General features: G+C 35.2%; 1 protein-coding gene across 1 annotated transcript; it reads left to right on the forward strand.

The window, feature by feature from the left end:
* Positions 1-1,725: 1,725 nt before the first annotated feature.
* LOC141692541 (ABC transporter B family member 20) lies at positions 1,726-13,987 on the forward strand. The gene is made up of 11 exons (XM_074497412.1): positions 1,726-2,387; positions 6,529-6,583; positions 6,679-6,854; positions 7,057-7,257; positions 8,377-8,636; positions 8,726-9,036; positions 9,153-9,373; positions 9,479-9,819; positions 9,910-10,697; positions 10,906-11,147; positions 12,154-13,987. Exons 1-11 carry the CDS (start codon positions 2,013-2,015, stop codon positions 13,381-13,383), a joined length of 4,200 nt encoding a protein of 1,399 aa, XP_074353513.1. The 5' UTR covers positions 1,726-2,012; the 3' UTR covers positions 13,384-13,987.
* Positions 13,988-17,330: the final 3,343 nt, after the last annotated feature.

Here is a 17,330-nt window from a genome sequence, read left to right on the forward strand (position 1 = left end):
AAAATGAAATAAAAAAATATATACTAACTATTAATGTAGAATTCACTCTTTCTATTCAATCTCGACTTATGTTCAGCTTGACTCGAGTTTAACTTTATTAGACTCGAATTATTCGTGAACAAATTTACGTTTCTCTCATTTATTAAGGAGTCGTTTGATTGGAGGCGTTTTGTTATAAGGTATGGGTTTGATGTATTCCAACCCCATACCTGATGTTCGGTTCATAATTTTTTTCCTCCAAACTCATTTCTCATTCCCCTCGAAAGTTTTTGATACTTAAGGAAAAAGGTGGGTATGAGAAAGGGATATGGGCCATGAGGAATCAATTTTATTTATAATATTTCAACTTTATTTAAACAATCAAATGTAAATGTTTGAAAAAAATTTATTTAATGAACTAAAATTTATTAAAATAATAATTAAAATAATATTTAAATTAACTAAAATTAATATTTTATAAAATAATATAAATCTAAAATATTTATTTCAACACTTAACCAAATACATAATATCATAAATGATATATCAACCTCAACTAGTTTAACCAGATTTTTTATTACCGAATGACCCCTAATTAGTCTGAACATCACTTTTTGTGAAGAATTTTTTTTTAATTTTTTTGATAATTTTTGATGAAATACTTTGTTGCAAAGTTGTTAACGTTTCGTGGTAGAGAAGAGAACTATAGGTGCCTGGAGTGGACAGCTAATTTGTTAATTCACACACGCACCAGCTACAGATAGGCATATGTCTACTGCCGCACAATACACATGAAATATCCATTTCTCTTAAATTACAATTAACACATTCATTTCAACATAAATATGACCCAAAATTATTATCCCCAAATTCCCTAGCTGTACTCCACCTCTCAACGGTAACTTTTTACCCACCCGCCACCGCTAAAGCTAACACACACCTCCCACTGGACCCCCCCCTTTCCATTTCCCCAACAGTCAACCCTCTCTTCTTGCCCTCTCCGCCCCCTTATTTGACCGAGTCCGACTCACTCACCCCGAGTCACTTTTTTAACATCCCCATAAAATTATTATGTTAAATTAATAGTCCCTTCGTCTCAAATTAGGGTAATGTTTGATTTTTGTATGTAATTTAAGGTGTATTAAGTATTAACTGATATCTTTCTTCATTATTTTTTTTTAAAAAAATTATAAATGAAAATTTAAGATTTAATTTTTTATTTATAAAAAAAATTAAAAATAATTAATAGAGACATGCGGCCAAGATATCTTAAATATGTATCTGTAAAATTAAAATTCAAACATGACCACTAATTTTGGATGAAAAAAGTATTTAATAAAAAAAAATTATCATACTCACGCATTTCATCCAAAAATTAACATATTCACATACCTCGTCAATCTGTCAGGTACGAAAATTAAACATTGATAACATTACGAAATTATCGAAATCACCAATTTACAGTCGAAAATTCGTTATCTCGGCAAAACATCTCAATCGAGTAATAATATTATGTCAGGTACGAAAATTGGACACTAACATTTAGAATTCAACAAAAACACATAACTTGTTGATACCAATATGTAAATCAAATGTTTTTAAACTAATAAGTATCTACATTTAAAATTTAAAGTAGTAAAATGACAAAAAATTCCGATTCCAAATTCTAATTCTACTTCGAAATTTTCCTCAATAATTATTTCATTCATATCTCGAAAATTTTATTTATTAGCCGAAAAATAACAGCTAAATTGTTTCACCGAGTCACTCACACGCCGAGTCACCATTACTCGAGCCTCTCACAAATTATTATTACCAAAACACACTCCAATTCCGTCCGCGTCCTCGCCTCTCCTTTCTTCCCACTGAGTCATTCCCACCGAGTCACCATTACAGCTTCCTCTAAATCCTCTCATCTTTTACTTTGACTGAGTCACTCACACCGAGTCAACTCTGTTAAATGATATTAGAACACACTTTCTAGGGTTTTGTAAGTATATACTGGACGTATAATCTCTAATTCCGATCCAATTATGATGGTATCTAGAGGCCTATTCGGCTGGTCGCCGCCGCACATACAACCGTTAACTCCGGTATCGGAAGTCTCGGAGCCGCCGGAATCGCCGTCGCCGTACTTAGATAGCAGCGCCGCCGATGCCGTCGGAGTTGAAACGGAGGATGAGATGGAGGATGGAGAGGAGATGGAGCCTCCACCAGCTGCCGTGCCGTTTTCGAGACTTTTCGCTTGTGCGGATGGGCTGGATTGGGTGCTTATGGTGTTTGGATCGGTTGCTGCTGCGGCGCACGGGACTGCGTTGGTTGTTTACTTGCATTATTTCGCGAAAATTATTCATTTGCTGTCGCATAGTAAAGATTCGCCTGATAAGTTGTTCGATAGGTTTACTGAGGTAGTTTCTCGAAACTTTGGCTTTAAATTGCTTATATATAGAAATTGATGTTCGTTGTTGTTCGTTTTGCGTGCGTGTATGATTTTGTTTTGTTTGAGGAGTTAGTTAGACCGTTAAAATTATAGTTTGTAAAATGTGATAAAACGACAATTGAATGCCTTGTTAGGATGAGTATGCATATGTAAGTGCAGAAGTGGCTGTTGTTTGTGTATATATGAATGACGTTTGGTAATTAGTGTATTGTGACAATTTAATGTATAGTTAGGAAATTGTTCGGTTTGTATACGTTTCTAGCAAATAAGTTTGTCTTGAAGCGATTGTACGGAGGTGCATTTACTTGTGATTTGAAATAGTACAATGTGGATATGTGATCAATATTCTTGATTTTTGTTCTTTGTATATGCTTTTGCATTGATATTAGTAAACATTATTGATGGTAGTTTGTAATAGGATACCAATTTAGTTCTTTTTGAGACGTTGAGAGGCATTAAGAATATAATTGATATGTGTCGTAGAAGATTAAGTATTTTTACATGCTTTTTCCCCATTTCTAGGGATAAGGAGTTGGGGTTTGATTGTGCAACCACTGTTATGTAGTTATTTTAAGTGTAATATTTTAAAATTATATAGTCATCAAAATTTGATTAGTTTTAGGACTCATATTAAGGATCACATATATATTGGGACTGCAGCCTTAAAATTCTAATTGTGAAATATAACTTCAATAATTCCATATGATTAAAATTTAACGCTCCTACAGGCTACAAATTATATATTACCAAATAGTAGATTAATAGTAACTCTCTTTTTATAGGATCTGTTATGTGATGTATATCTATTACCTATAATAGTTGTGTCAAACTGTCAATTACTAAATTAGTTAGAGATCATTTCTAATTCCTAGTTCTTCCTGTTTGATGGAGATGGAACTTTAGATGAGGCGAAGAGGAGCATGTATAGAGTAGTCCATATACTCCAGAAGAAGCAGATAAAGAATAACATGCATAGTAAAATAGAGAATAAATTGTTAATATGTATAAAGGCTAGAAACAGACATACTAGGAACGAGGAAACAAAGCATTAGATAAATATCTATCTCAAAAATTCGATCATTTTGCTTTTCCAGACTTTATGAGATTCCAAAGTGCAAGAGTACGTATTTTTCCTTTAAATTCTTCCAATAACAACACAAGTTTTTAAATGTTAATATGACTTGTCATTCTGGTACATGTTGGTTTGTGGGTTTTAGTGAGCCTGATAAAGGTTATTAGCATTCGACATATGTGATGTCAAAGACGAAATATATACTCTGTTTTATAGGAACCTTTGTTTAAAAGAAATTGACTTGCAGTTCTGTAACAAGTAAATCCCGTATTTGCTTGTCAGCCCAAGGAACACAGATCATTTCTCATTAAACAAATCAGTTGATTTCTGTGATAAATATTATGAAGCTTTAATATGCCATTTCCCCTTATTAGGAATCCCATCTTTGTCCTAAATTAAAGTTTATGTATTGTGTTAACATCGTAGTTTATTTAGAAGTTGGACCTGTTTGGGCATCTTATATATGTGTATTCAGAGAGAAGTTGTAACGGGTATGGAAGTATTGCTGCACGCCAAGTGGTACAAGAAAAGCAAACTGATCCGAAATTAATGACTTTTTGGAGTATAATATATTTATATATCAGTCCATGTTCTAAATCAAAATAATTGACAGGCTTCGATTGGAACTACACCACTTGAACCCGCTAAGATATTAACAAAATAAGTACTCAATCTAAAACAGCTTGCTACTACTGGGCAATAAGGGAACATGCTTTCAGTAGCCTCCATCATCTGGCTTCTGACTGTTTGAATAATGTGTATAACTTACTCAACGCATATATATACAGAGACAAGTTGTGGGAGAGTAATGGGTATGAAATTAATATTGTTACACGGAGTTGTATAGAATTATATCCAAAAAGAGAAAAGCACACTGAGCAGAAATTAGTATACACCTAAAGCTTAGTCCACATTCTAAATTAAAATGATTAGGATTCGGTTGGAATAGTAAATTTGCATTTACTCTCTTCACTGCTCATACCTGCAAATATATTAACAAAGTAAGTACACAATAGGCAATAAGGTGACGTGCTTTGAGTGACCTATATCTTCCATTCATCCTATTGCCTTTCATGGTTCTGCCTCTATCTATATTAATACATCATTCTGACTCTATTGTATTGAGTATTCTAATCTCCGGTTATCCTTTCTGTGCTGCTGCATCTCTTTTCTAAACTTCCAAAATCTCTGTAGTTGGGTAAAGAAATCTTAGTGCTATAAAAAAATTTAGCCAAAAAATAATAATTTTCTCTAGTTGCTCAATTAAATTTAGCGTATAACTAAAAATTATATGAAAATTTTTGTATGTGAGTTTGTTAATATGTAGTTTAACGAACTTAGTATTTCCATCTCTCAAATTTGAAAACGAACTGGAATTTTAGGCCAACTGGAATGTTGACATAAGCAAGCTACGTGGTTGGCCTTGGTTGCATATATGGGGACCTACCATTCTATTCGTTTATCATTAATTGTTAAGAATTGACAATGTCCACTCCTAGTGTTATCCAACACGTCTTTAGATTACGACCTTCTTGGGGTAAAAATATATAGATTTATATAGAAAAAATAACTCAATTATTAAAGAAGAGGGGAAAAGGAGTAGCATTCGTACGGTGGATATTTATCAAAGAAAACAGCTATTCTAAGAACTAGAAGTGGGGACAGTCTAAAGTGGAAAGTCGATTGTGCTAGATCATGTGAAGGGAGATGATAGTAACTTTTTTTGTTCAGGGTAAGTGTCTTCATTAAAATATATCAGTCTCATGGAGAAATAATATGTAAGACTTCTTAGGCAAAGGTCTCCCAAACAGTGATCATTGGTAAATGTCATCTCAATTGTTTTGGACCTGGGGCATGTTCATACAGACAAAGTATGTTAGTTATAAGTGAGTAGAGAACAAAATTGTTACCGGAAAAATCTTCAGAATATTGATAATAGAAATAATATATTTATACTTCTCTTTTGCTAAGTGAATACGCGCACACACACGCGCATATTTGACCAGCTGCCTATAATTATGTAATAGTTTCTTATTTCAAGAGAGGGTAGCAAGATGGTGATAGGAAGTAGAATAAAATGAAAAACTATACAACTGGGAAAGAAGGTTATTTGTTGAAGAGAAGAAAAACAAGAAGCTATATCATGTGATTAATTACGAGATTGAGTTGGAATTGGACCGCAAGCAGATGATTAAGAAATACCAAGTATGAAAAATTCTACATCCGGACAAAAAGTGTATAAGTGAGAAGGAATAAAGAAGTTACATCAAGTGGGGTTAATTAGGAGACTAATAATAACAATTACTTGGGACTTTTAGCTTGTTCCGGTGAATGACTAATAATTGGAGTGAGGCTGTGAGGGTTGCCTCTTGGATTTAAACAAATTATTTGGCAAGTGCAATCAGTATTAGAAACAGAGGTATTCATGGCGGTGTTGTATTTAGCAGTTCACTAAGCTACTAGAACTTCTTTCCTCTTGTAGGATTTTTAGCAGCAAAAGCAATTTAAACCTGTGCTTAGTGTCTTCCTTTTACGAGAGGGAGCTGTGGCTTGATTTATTTCAAAGCTACAGGTCTAAGTGACAGGTCACCGGTTAGAGCTTGGTTAGGTCTAAGATGCAGTCCGTCTAAATAAAAGAAAACGCAAAGAGTTGGTGGAACTTTTGTTATAATCTTGTTGGCAATGCCGTTCACTGTCTCTATTTGCTTAATCACACTTTTCACTTTTTGTTGTGTGTAACCATTAAATTTGATTAAAGTATACTGTGTTGACAGTCATGTCTTTCTGGTTTTCTTGTATCTTTATTTTTATTCATTTAATTAGGCAGACTCGATCTGATGATCTGACCACCACCTTGTTAGACAGTCGATCTTAGCGACTATAATAGAACCTGAACCGAAATTTGATAAATCTATCTATAACGGTCTGCGCTTGTACCTTAGTCTTATCTTACTGTGTTAAAATAAAAATAGAGATCATCTTTTCCTTTTTTGGTGGAAACTATTATAATTGACTTGCTGTGCTTATATATTTGCAGCTTGCTTTAACAATTCTTTATATTGCTGGGGGTGTTTTTGCTGCTGGTTGGATTGGTAAGCAACATATATTGTTATAAGATATAGTTGCTCGATTCTTTATTCTGCTAGTAATGCTCTTTTCGAACATCTGACTCAACTTTATGTTGTAGAGGTGTCATGTTGGATTCTTACCGGAGAACGTCAGACTGCTGTGATTAGGTCAAGATATGTTCAAGTGCTGCTTAATCAAGATATGAGTTTTTTTGATACCTATGGGAATAATGGAGACATTGTGAGCCAAGTATTAAGTGATGTGTTGCTCATCCAGTCTGCTCTTAGTGAAAAAGTAAGTGCAACTCAAGTAATACATGTTCTATACTTCTATCTGCTTTTCTCCATGACAATACATGCCTTAAGTAGGAAAAAGATGAAAAATGTACAACTCAGGGTGTTAATGCCTTTTATCATCATACATACATACTTACCACATCGGTTATTTCCTTGTCTTCATACTCTTTTCTTTTGCTAATTAGTTACTCATACAACAGGTAGGAAATTATATCCATAACATGGCTACCTTCTTCAGTGGTCTCGTGATTGGATTCATCAACTGTTGGCAAATAGCATTAATTACATTAGCTGCCGGGCCATTTATTGTTGCTGCAGGAGGAATATCAAATATATTTCTGCACAGGCTTGCGGAAAACATTCAAGATGCATACGCCGAAGCAGCTAGCATTGCTGAACAGGTTAACTACTTCTTACATATGTTTCCCTCCTTTACATCCAATTAGGTAAATCTATTTCTTGTGTTTAATTAAAATGCTGGCTTGTAATTTGTTCTTTGTAGTTATCTGGTAAATCGGGAATTGTTTAATGAGTTTTTATTTTGTTTATTTTTTCCACTTATGGTGTTCGATAGTCTCTAAACTGTAGCTGATGATCTATCCTCCCTTTAAACCAGAAAATGATAACTAGAAAATATATCCCGAGGACATCGTAACCCATTGGCATCGATAAAGTTTCTCTTTTGCTGAACTGGAATTTGTTCAATTACTTGTCTACCGTGTGTCCGTTTCAGCTGTTTCCTTAATTAATAAATATTTTTTTACAGAACTTTTGGAGTATTTATCCTTGATTCTTACCCAAGAATTTTAGATGTAAGAATTTTAGATGTCTTAATCACTTCAATGAAATTACTAATTAGTTTTCTTAGTGATTTTTTGGTCTGGAGTTTTCTTAGTGATTTGTTTTAGTTTGTGTATACAAATTGTTCATATAGAAGTAGAAAGCTGTATACTCACTTCTGCATTTACTAAATTAGTGCTGTGACAGAATATGCCCTTCTAATGACATTCATTGAGCATTACGATGTCTGATATCGAAGTGATGACCGTGTTCTATGCACTTCAATGTGAATCGTCTGTATTGTTGTTTTTGTGCATGTACCATGTTCATATGCATGTTTACCCAATTGTGATTTGTGACAAACTTCTCTACTTAACATTGTATCTGTATATAGACATATTAATGTATGTTAATAGTTTTTGTTTATCTTTCTACACTGAGTCTTCAACTGCTGTATTCGGTCTTTAAAATAATAAAGTTGTAATTTTTGGGAATTTGGCATGTTGTTCTGCTTAAGTTCGGTAGATAATATTTATAAACTTGTCACTGTTGATAAGAGGCTATTCTGTTTTAAAGAAAATAGGTGATGATACATCATACATGATACATAATAACAGAAGACATTCATTTTCAAGTATGTGAAATTATAACCTTGATTATAGTTGTCATGTCAATCAAAATAGTTTCGTGCTTTATTAACATGCAGTTTTTTTGTTCTGTTTGGTGTTCCAAATTTGCAGGCAGTCTCATACATTAGAACCTTGTATGCATTTACAAATGAAACATTAGCGAAATATTCATACGCAACTTCTTTACAAGCTACCCTAAGATATGGTATTTTGATAAGTCTTGTACAAGGGCTTGGACTGGGATTCACATACGGGCTTGCTATTTGCTCTTGTGCTTTACAACTTTGGGTAGGCAGGTTCTTGATTACACATGGAAAAGCTCATGGAGGTGAAATTGTTACAGCGCTTTTCGCTGTCATCTTAAGTGGCCTGTAAGTTTATTTTTTTTTAATAATGTTTCTACCTGTACATGACATATCTAACTATGGGTCTCTGATATGTTTATGCTGTTTTTTCATAGGGGACTTAATCAAGCTGCAACAAATTTCTATTCATTTGAGCAAGGTAGAATTGCTGCATATAGACTTTTTGAGATGATCAGCCGCTCATCCTCCACAGTAAACCATGACGGAAATACCCCTTCCTCTGTACAAGGGAACATTGAGTTTCGAAATGTATATTTCAGCTATTTGTCTCGGCCAGAAATTCCTATCTTGAGTGGGTTTTACCTTACTGTTCCTGCTAAAAAGACTGTCGCGCTTGTTGGCAGAAATGGCTCTGGCAAGAGCAGTATTATACCCCTCATGGAGCGTTTTTATGATCCTACATTAGGTATGTCTCTCTTAGCATCTGAATATAGTTGGCTGGTAGTGTCACCTAATAAATTGTGAGATCTTCATTTATGATTTTTGCATATAACATAAATTTTGATAATTTTTCTGTTGTAGGAGAAGTACTATTAGATGGGGAAAATATCAAGAATCTGAAGCTGGACTGGCTTAGGAATCAGATTGGTTTAGTCACTCAAGAACCTGCCTTGCTTAGTTTGAGCATTAGGGACAATATTGCTTATGGGCGGGATGCTACAATGGATCAGATAGAAGAAGCAGCTAAAATAGCGCATGCGCATACATTCATTAGCTCACTCGTAAGAGGATACCAGACACAGGTAGGCATCTAAATTGTAAAATTTTTACCCTTTCGTAATTTAGCACTCCTCTCTCCCCGTATTCTTCCATGGCTATGTTTCTACATCTGGAATCTTGGGTTTCAGGTTGGTAGGGCTGGATTGGCATTGACAGAAGAACAGAAAATAAAACTTTCTGTTGCCAGAGCAGTCATTTCAAGTCCATCAATTCTTCTTCTTGATGAGGTCACTGGTGGGCTTGATTTTGAAGCAGAAAGATCTGTTCAGGAGGCTTTAGATCTTCTCATGTTAGGCCGATCAACTATAATAATTGCTCGAAGGCTTAGTTTAATAAAAAATGCTGACTACATAGCTGTGATGGAAGAAGGTCAACTAGTTGAAATGGGTACCCATGATGAATTGATAGCTTTGGATGGCTTATACGCAGAGCTTCTGAAATGTGAAGAAGCTGCAAAATTACCAAGGAGGTATTATAGTTGAGGAGGCTTTTATTCTTCTTATCTGATCAAGAGCAGTTCATATAATTTTCATAAGCTTCATGTCTAATGTTCTTTCAGGATGCCCAAAAGAAAGTACAAAGACGCTAAAGCATTCCAGATTGACAAAGATTCTTCAGCAAGTCATAGCTTTCAAGAACCATTATCTCCCAAAATGGCCAAATCACCATCTTTGCAGAGAGTTTCTGCAATCCATGCATTTCAGCCCCCAGATAGTACATTTAGCTCGCATGAATCACCAAGAAATCAGAGCCCTCCAGAACATATGGCTGAAAATGGTTTGACGATGGATGGGACAGATAAAGAGCCATCAATGAGAAGACAGGATAGTTTTGAAATGAGACTACCAGATTTGCCAAAGATTGATGTCCATTCGGCACATCGACACACGTCATATACTTCTGATCCTGAGTCTCCTGTTTCACCACTTTTGACATCTGACCCACAGAATGAGCGTTCCCATTCACAAACCTTTAGTCGACCACTTAGCGAATATGATGACTTGCCAATGGAAATGAAAGAAGCCAAAGATGCAGAACATCGAGGAACGCCATCGTTTTGGAGGCTTGTAGAGCTTAGCTTAGCAGAATGGCTTTATGCTGTTTTAGGAAGCATAGGGGCAGCTATCTTTGGTTCCTTCAATCCTCTTCTTGCTTATGTTATTGCACTAATAGTGACCACATATTATAATAAAGAAAAACACAACTTTCGAGAGGACGTAGATAAATGGTGCTTGATAATTGCGTGCATGGGTGTAGTAACAGTGGTTGCCAATTTTCTGCAGCACTTTTATTTTGGTATTATGGGTGAGAAAATGACAGAACGAATTAGAAGAATGATGTTTTCAGGTATGTGATTCCCTCTGTTTTTCCTTTTCCCCAATTTAAGTGATACATGTTCTTATTATGAGTGCATACGTTTCCTTCTGAACCTAATGTTACGAGTTGTGTATATTTATTTTTTCCTTTGAACGTAATGGTATGAGTTGTGTTTTATATCATGCTGTGGATGTGTATTATGGTGGATTTATTCAATCCATTTCATTCTCTTTGACAGCAATGCTTCGGAATGAAGTGGGATGGTTTGATGAAGAAGAGAATAGCGCTGATACTTTGTCTATGCGTCTAGCAAATGATGCTACATTTGTAAGAGCTGCTTTTAGCAATCGAGTTTCTATATTCATTCAAGATAGTGCTGCAATTATTGTGGCTGTTCTTATTGGTATGATACTTGAGTGGCGATTGGCGCTCGTCGCTTTGGGTACATTGCCTGTATTAACCATTTCAGCTATTGCTCAGGTTTGCATGATATCTTCTTACCTTCATCTAGCAAGACAATTTTTGTTTCATTGTATATTTTTTATTATTTCTTGATTATGCCATGCCTGCTGTAATTTTTTCCTGGTGTCAGGTAAGCTTTTTGTCTTTTGATATGCGGGATAGACTTCTTTGTTTCTGGCTGCCATTGAAATGGGTGTTGCTTTCATCTGTTTACATCGCCTCATGCACCCACAAATAATAATGTGCTAGATTTCTAAAAAATGCAGCTTCTTGGAATTAAATGGAAATCATGTAGATTTATAGTGGTAATGTTATTTTAAAATTATCATTAAAATGATTTTCTTGTATTAAGAAAAACTTGAATTATCTTCTTGGAAGCATAATAGATAACTAACTAACTGTATAGATCCTCTTTGCCGTGATTCCCCTTTACTTTTCTTCCCAAGAGTCGACGAGTTGTTGAGGTAAAAAACTCACTGTGGCAAGATAAAAATCGTTAGGATGGTAAGGAGAGTGGTGGAGTCTAATTCTTACAGTGGTAGATTTTAGGTCTGGTGTATATTGTTGGGAATTTAATGATGGACGGACGTAAAATAACAAGCACAACATCATTAAAAAATCCAAAATTCATTCTATTGCTTCCCATTTTTCATTCACCCTTAGCAAGCACAACATCATATATGTCTCTTGTTCAGGTGACACCTTTTTTAGATAGCTAGCTAAAGCTTGATATTCTCTGCCATTTTGTTGGATTTACTAACAAATATCACCTCCTCATTACGGATATGCAAAGAGTTTTATTTAGTTCTTATCATCTCAAACTCTTCATGCGACCATATGCAATAACCCGCCTGTTGCTAAGTTATTATTCTAATTTGTATGGGGTATCTAACCTAGATATCTAATCGTCGTCTAAATTTAATAACTTCTGTGTGAAATATATTTCTTTCAGCTCCATAAGTAGTTTAGCCTTCATTAATTTTTGTAATCTGAACCCTGATAAACTTCAGATCCTAATTTACAGAAAATGTGGCTTGCTGGATTCTCAAAGGGTATACAAGAGATGCACAGGAAGGCATCTTTGGTCCTTGAAGATGCGGTTAGAAATATATACACCGTCGTGGCTTTCTGTGCTGGCAACAAGGTGATGGAGCTCTACAGAACGCAATTGCGGAAAATATTCAAACAGAGCTTCCTACATGGAATGACTATTGGTCTTGCTTTCGGTTTTTCACAGTTTCTTCTGTTTGCATGCAACGCATGTCTTCTCTGGTACACTGCAGTATCCATTAAAAATAACTACACTAGTCTCCCAACTGCTCTTAAGGAGTATATGGTGTTCTCTTTTGCCACATTTGCTCTTGTGGAGCCATTTGGCTTGGCTCCTTATATACTTAAAAGAAGGAAATCTTTGATTTCTGTGTTCGAAATCATTGATCGGATTCCGAAGATTGACCCTGACGATAACTCAGCAATGAAACCTCCAAATGTTTATGGTAGTCTGGAGTTGAAAAATGTTGACTTTTCATATCCGACAAGGCAAGAAGTCTTGGTGTTGAGCAATTTTAATCTCAAAGTCAATGGTGGGCAAACTGTTGCAGTAGTTGGAGTTTCAGGGTCTGGAAAGAGCACCATACTATCTTTGATTGAGAGATTTTATGATCCAGTTGCTGGTCAGGTTTTCTTAGATGGCAGAGATTTAAAAGTATATAACTTGCGATGGTTGCGCAATCACTTGGGTGTTGTTCAACAAGAACCAATTATTTTCTCAACCACAGTCAAGGAAAATATTATTTATGCGAGGCACAATGCGAGTGAAGCTGAGATAAAAGAAGCGGCAAGAATAGCAAATGCCCACCATTTTATAAGCAGTTTACCTCATGGTTATGACACACATGTTGGGATGAGAGGCGTGGATCTGACCCCAGGACAGAAACAAAGAATTGCAATTGCTCGTGTTGTGTTAAAGAATGCTCCCATATTGTTATTGGATGAGGCAAGCTCATCTATCGAGTCTGAGTCGAGCCGAGTTGTTCAGGAAGCACTTGATACATTAGTCATGGGTAACAAAACCACCATTCTCATAGCACATAGAGCAGCTATGATGAGACATGTTGACAACATTGTTGTACTCAACGGAGGACGAATTGTTGAGGAAGGGAGCCATGATATGTTGATGGCAAAGAATGGTTTATATGTGCGGTTAATGCAGCCTCACTTTGGAAAGGGTATGAGGCAGCGTAGACTAATATAAGTTGACTTTGTCATTGTACAGTAACTTTTCTTTCTCTTATCCTTTCATCAAGTGTTACCATTACATGTCTTTTAAAATTTGACAACGTAGACGAACAAACACCAATTTTGGCTGCCTGGGATTATGACCTTGTGCAAACCGAGATATGAGGGCCAGAATTTGTCAGTGTTCTGTGAGGTTAAGACTTGGGATGGTTATGTTAGTAGAACGTAGATGCATATTCTTCTGGACACTAGCATTATTTATTTGCGTTGCCCCCATTTTTTATACAGTTAGCTGTAGTTGTCACAGGAAGAGGTGGTTATGTTGTGTTTTCCAAGTGTGTGATGTGTTCTCTGCTTGCAATCTTCCAGCGACTTCATTTCTTCAGTTGGTAAAAAGGGAAGTTGACAAGAGGAAAAAGGGCAGATAGTTGTAGTTCTCTTTGTGTATAATGAGTACTAGACTTTTCTTCAGCAGGTTCTTTTTTAATTTATATAAGCAAATTTGAAATATAGGCTTTTCATTATAGATTATCTTTGTTGTAAATTATAGTTGAGGCAGTTTTGTAGTGTAAATTGAAAAATGTTATATTTGGAAGTTGATTAAATCTCAATTTACTAGACATCAGTTGTATGTTTATCGTAATTTTTTTTTCATGAAAAAAGAATGAAATGTAGAGAGATTATTTACTCCTACCAAGCAGGTAAAAGAATTTAGGGGTAATCACCTACCAAGCAGGTAAAAGAATTTAGGGAACCCCATGGATTTGACTTGGTTGTAGTACCCAAGTGTAGAATAGATTGCTGATTGTCAAAGGAATTAATTGTTCTAAAATCTTAAAATTCCAGGGTGTTAGAGGAAGATTTAACATGATCTATATTCTAACACTCTTCTCACTAGAGAGCTCTTTTTTTGTCTGGCGTCATTTTTAGGGAATTAATTTGTCTTATGTGCCATGATAAGGAACCAATTCAAAAACCTTTTAATTGTTAGAGAGGCCCAATCGGATTTATATTCTAACATTAATGAGTTTGTTTCAATTTCTGCTGGGAACAATTTATTTTTTTTGAGCGACAATCTGAGTAAGCACCCGATTTCTGGTGTAGTGTTTAGTACGCTGGTTTGAACCCAGGGTTTACTTGTGGGGGTTCCTTGTATCATCCTTCTATTCCTTGCCCTTAATTTAGTTGGTAGCTCAGATACTTCGGTCGTACAATTTTGTGCTCCTGGTAACTTTAGAATGACAACGTAATCACCATCAATACAATACGTAGTCTGGATACCCAGTCTGTCATTTTGGATACGTGTGTGGTGTTGTGGCTGTTCTTTGTTCGGGTTAAGTTGCTGTTTGGATCTCCACATGAGGAGCTTTTATAGGCGATAAGCCCGTTTCAGTGTGGCCATTTCTTTTCTATATTCGTTTGATCTATATCAGTTCCGTACTGGAGTGCCAATATATAAGGAAAATACCCAGCAAAGTCCTAACCAAACCCTAGAAATCTCCAATAAAATGAGCAAAGTACCGTTGATGTCTGTAATTCCAATTGCATTTTAGGGTGTGTGTTTTTGGCCTAGTTTTGGTTCTTAAGATCTGTCAAGTTCTGAACACATCGCAGTTGCTCTTGGAATGTGGGAATGGTTCTCGGGCATTTTGAGATACTTACATTATGGGCAGAACTGCAGTGATATTTAAGCATTATTAATTATTTATTTTTTGTCATAATAAATATTTTCATCAATGAATTGTATCGATATACAATAATATCGTATTGAAATATTGTCGAGCGATTACGTATCTCTAATTGTAATAATTTGGAGAGTTTGCCCGTGTTTAACGAGTCACATATTGTCAATTTAGTGAAATGAAGATGATAATCTTCGTAAGAGTTCTGTAACTAACTAGTTTGAAGAAGAAGATAATGAATCCGAATGTCTACATTTAACATAAATCTATACATACAGACTTGATATTACAATTATTTTGTAAATGAATACACAACACTCTTTTATATACTCAATCAAATTACACTAATCTCCCGCATGTGTCACAGAACTTGGACTTGAGTCACACTTGTTGGGCCTGAGTCATGGATTCAGTGGGTTTGATATCTATATTGTAACGCCCCTAAATCCGGGTTCAGAGGATTTGGTCGTCACTATGAAACCTCAATCTAAATCAACCTTTTTAATCAATAATTAAATGCCAGCGGAAGATATTTAGCATAAATGACCCCAAACTACTCCAAGATTTTTTAAGGTTACAGTTCTAGAAACAAGATATCCAAATTTCACAAATAAATTTTTCACTTTCTTTTAAAACTCTTTTCATTAAATTCCAACTCAAAACTAAACCCACTAGTATAACTTCGAAATGAAGTATACTAGGCCCAAATAAAATACACAACTATAATATAATATAATATAAACAACTTTACACAATAAAACTTACACTAGTCCGCAAACCCTGAACCAACCACCTTCCAAAAGCTTCTTCTTTGCTTCCTCGAATTACGCAGCTAAGTAGCGCAAGCTAATCCTCACTGGAGGTTTAAATTTAAAAACAGGCAAGTATGAGCGAAAAAAATGCTCAGCAAGATTATTATGACATATATAGGGTCGTTTTGATATAAAACCGACATCTGCATTAGAGCAGAACATTTAAAATCATAATTGCTGAATCATAAAACTCTTTTCGATATTTTCAAACGAAAGGCTTTAGCAATACTTTGAATCTTGACAAGAGCAAAGCTCGTAAAACAATGTTTACGGAAATATCGTAAACAATAACAACAAGAAGCAATGATTATGGAATGAATCATAAACTTTACTCAAAACCGAACTCTTGAAATTAATACTTATTTTGTTATCATATCAAATTAGATATCACTACGAACTTTGATGCTCACAACATCCCATACTGAAGTCAACACCAATCATCTGTACTAATAGCACCTTTGATATTTAACAACAAACTGAGTATTCTAAAAATAAGAAACTGAATCAAAACTGCATTTTACCATTATTCCAAAACAGAAACAGTTGATAAATCATTTATTCTATGAATATCAAAAACAATAAAGAAACAATATTTTAGATTGGAACCAATTATGCACTATGCTGTTCCTGATGATCAGTCACGAAACAGCACCGGTATCCCGCAGCCATACCGTAAATATAGGTACTACCCGTATTCCGCAGCCATACGGTACTTATAGGGCGCCAGAAAAGGAATAACAAGCCTTGTAAGATATTACGCTTCCGTATTACACTTCTGTATAATAGCTCACGCTGGACCGGTGCCTCGACCTCTTACGCAACCAGTAACCATCCAATCTTAAAACATTTTATTGAAAAAGGGGTCATAATATTCGACACCCGAAATAATTTTATTCCCCCCAATTCCTGGGTAGAAATATTCGCAACCAAATCACTTTTCTCAAAATCCAAAATTTATAAATCCGATAATTTGATAAGTAAAATCACTTAGCTATTCTGATCATAGAATAGCAGAAGAATACTTGCATAAACAGAATCATTTAATTCAGCAATATGTAAAACATTTATCTATCTTGAACTGAATAAGGAAAGCAATACTTGCATGATACGATTCAAAATAAATATCACTTGAACAATAAGTGATGATAGAAATACTTGCCTTTGGGTTTTTAGCAGTTAGTCACACTCGCAAACACGTATCTATTCTGACATTCTGTCTCAAGACATCACCGTCCTTCTTTTCATCACTTGACTGATATGCTGCTCATGCGATTGCTAGAAGCCAGATACCCAATACCATTCCATCTCATTCTTTATCCAACGTCTTGTCCCGATCAACTCGAGAGATCCGCATCTAAAATTAAAAGATATAGCTTTAATTGTCTAAACGATAATCACTCGACGAACTGCGCGTCAAAATCCTATCGTTTACCCATACGATGGCCCACACATAAATATAACAGACAATT

The sequence above is a fragment of the Apium graveolens genome, chromosome 10 (genome assembly GCF_009905375.1).
Source record: "Apium graveolens cultivar Ventura chromosome 10, ASM990537v1, whole genome shotgun sequence".
In the NCBI taxonomy this organism is placed as follows: domain Eukaryota; kingdom Viridiplantae; phylum Streptophyta; class Magnoliopsida; order Apiales; family Apiaceae; genus Apium; species Apium graveolens.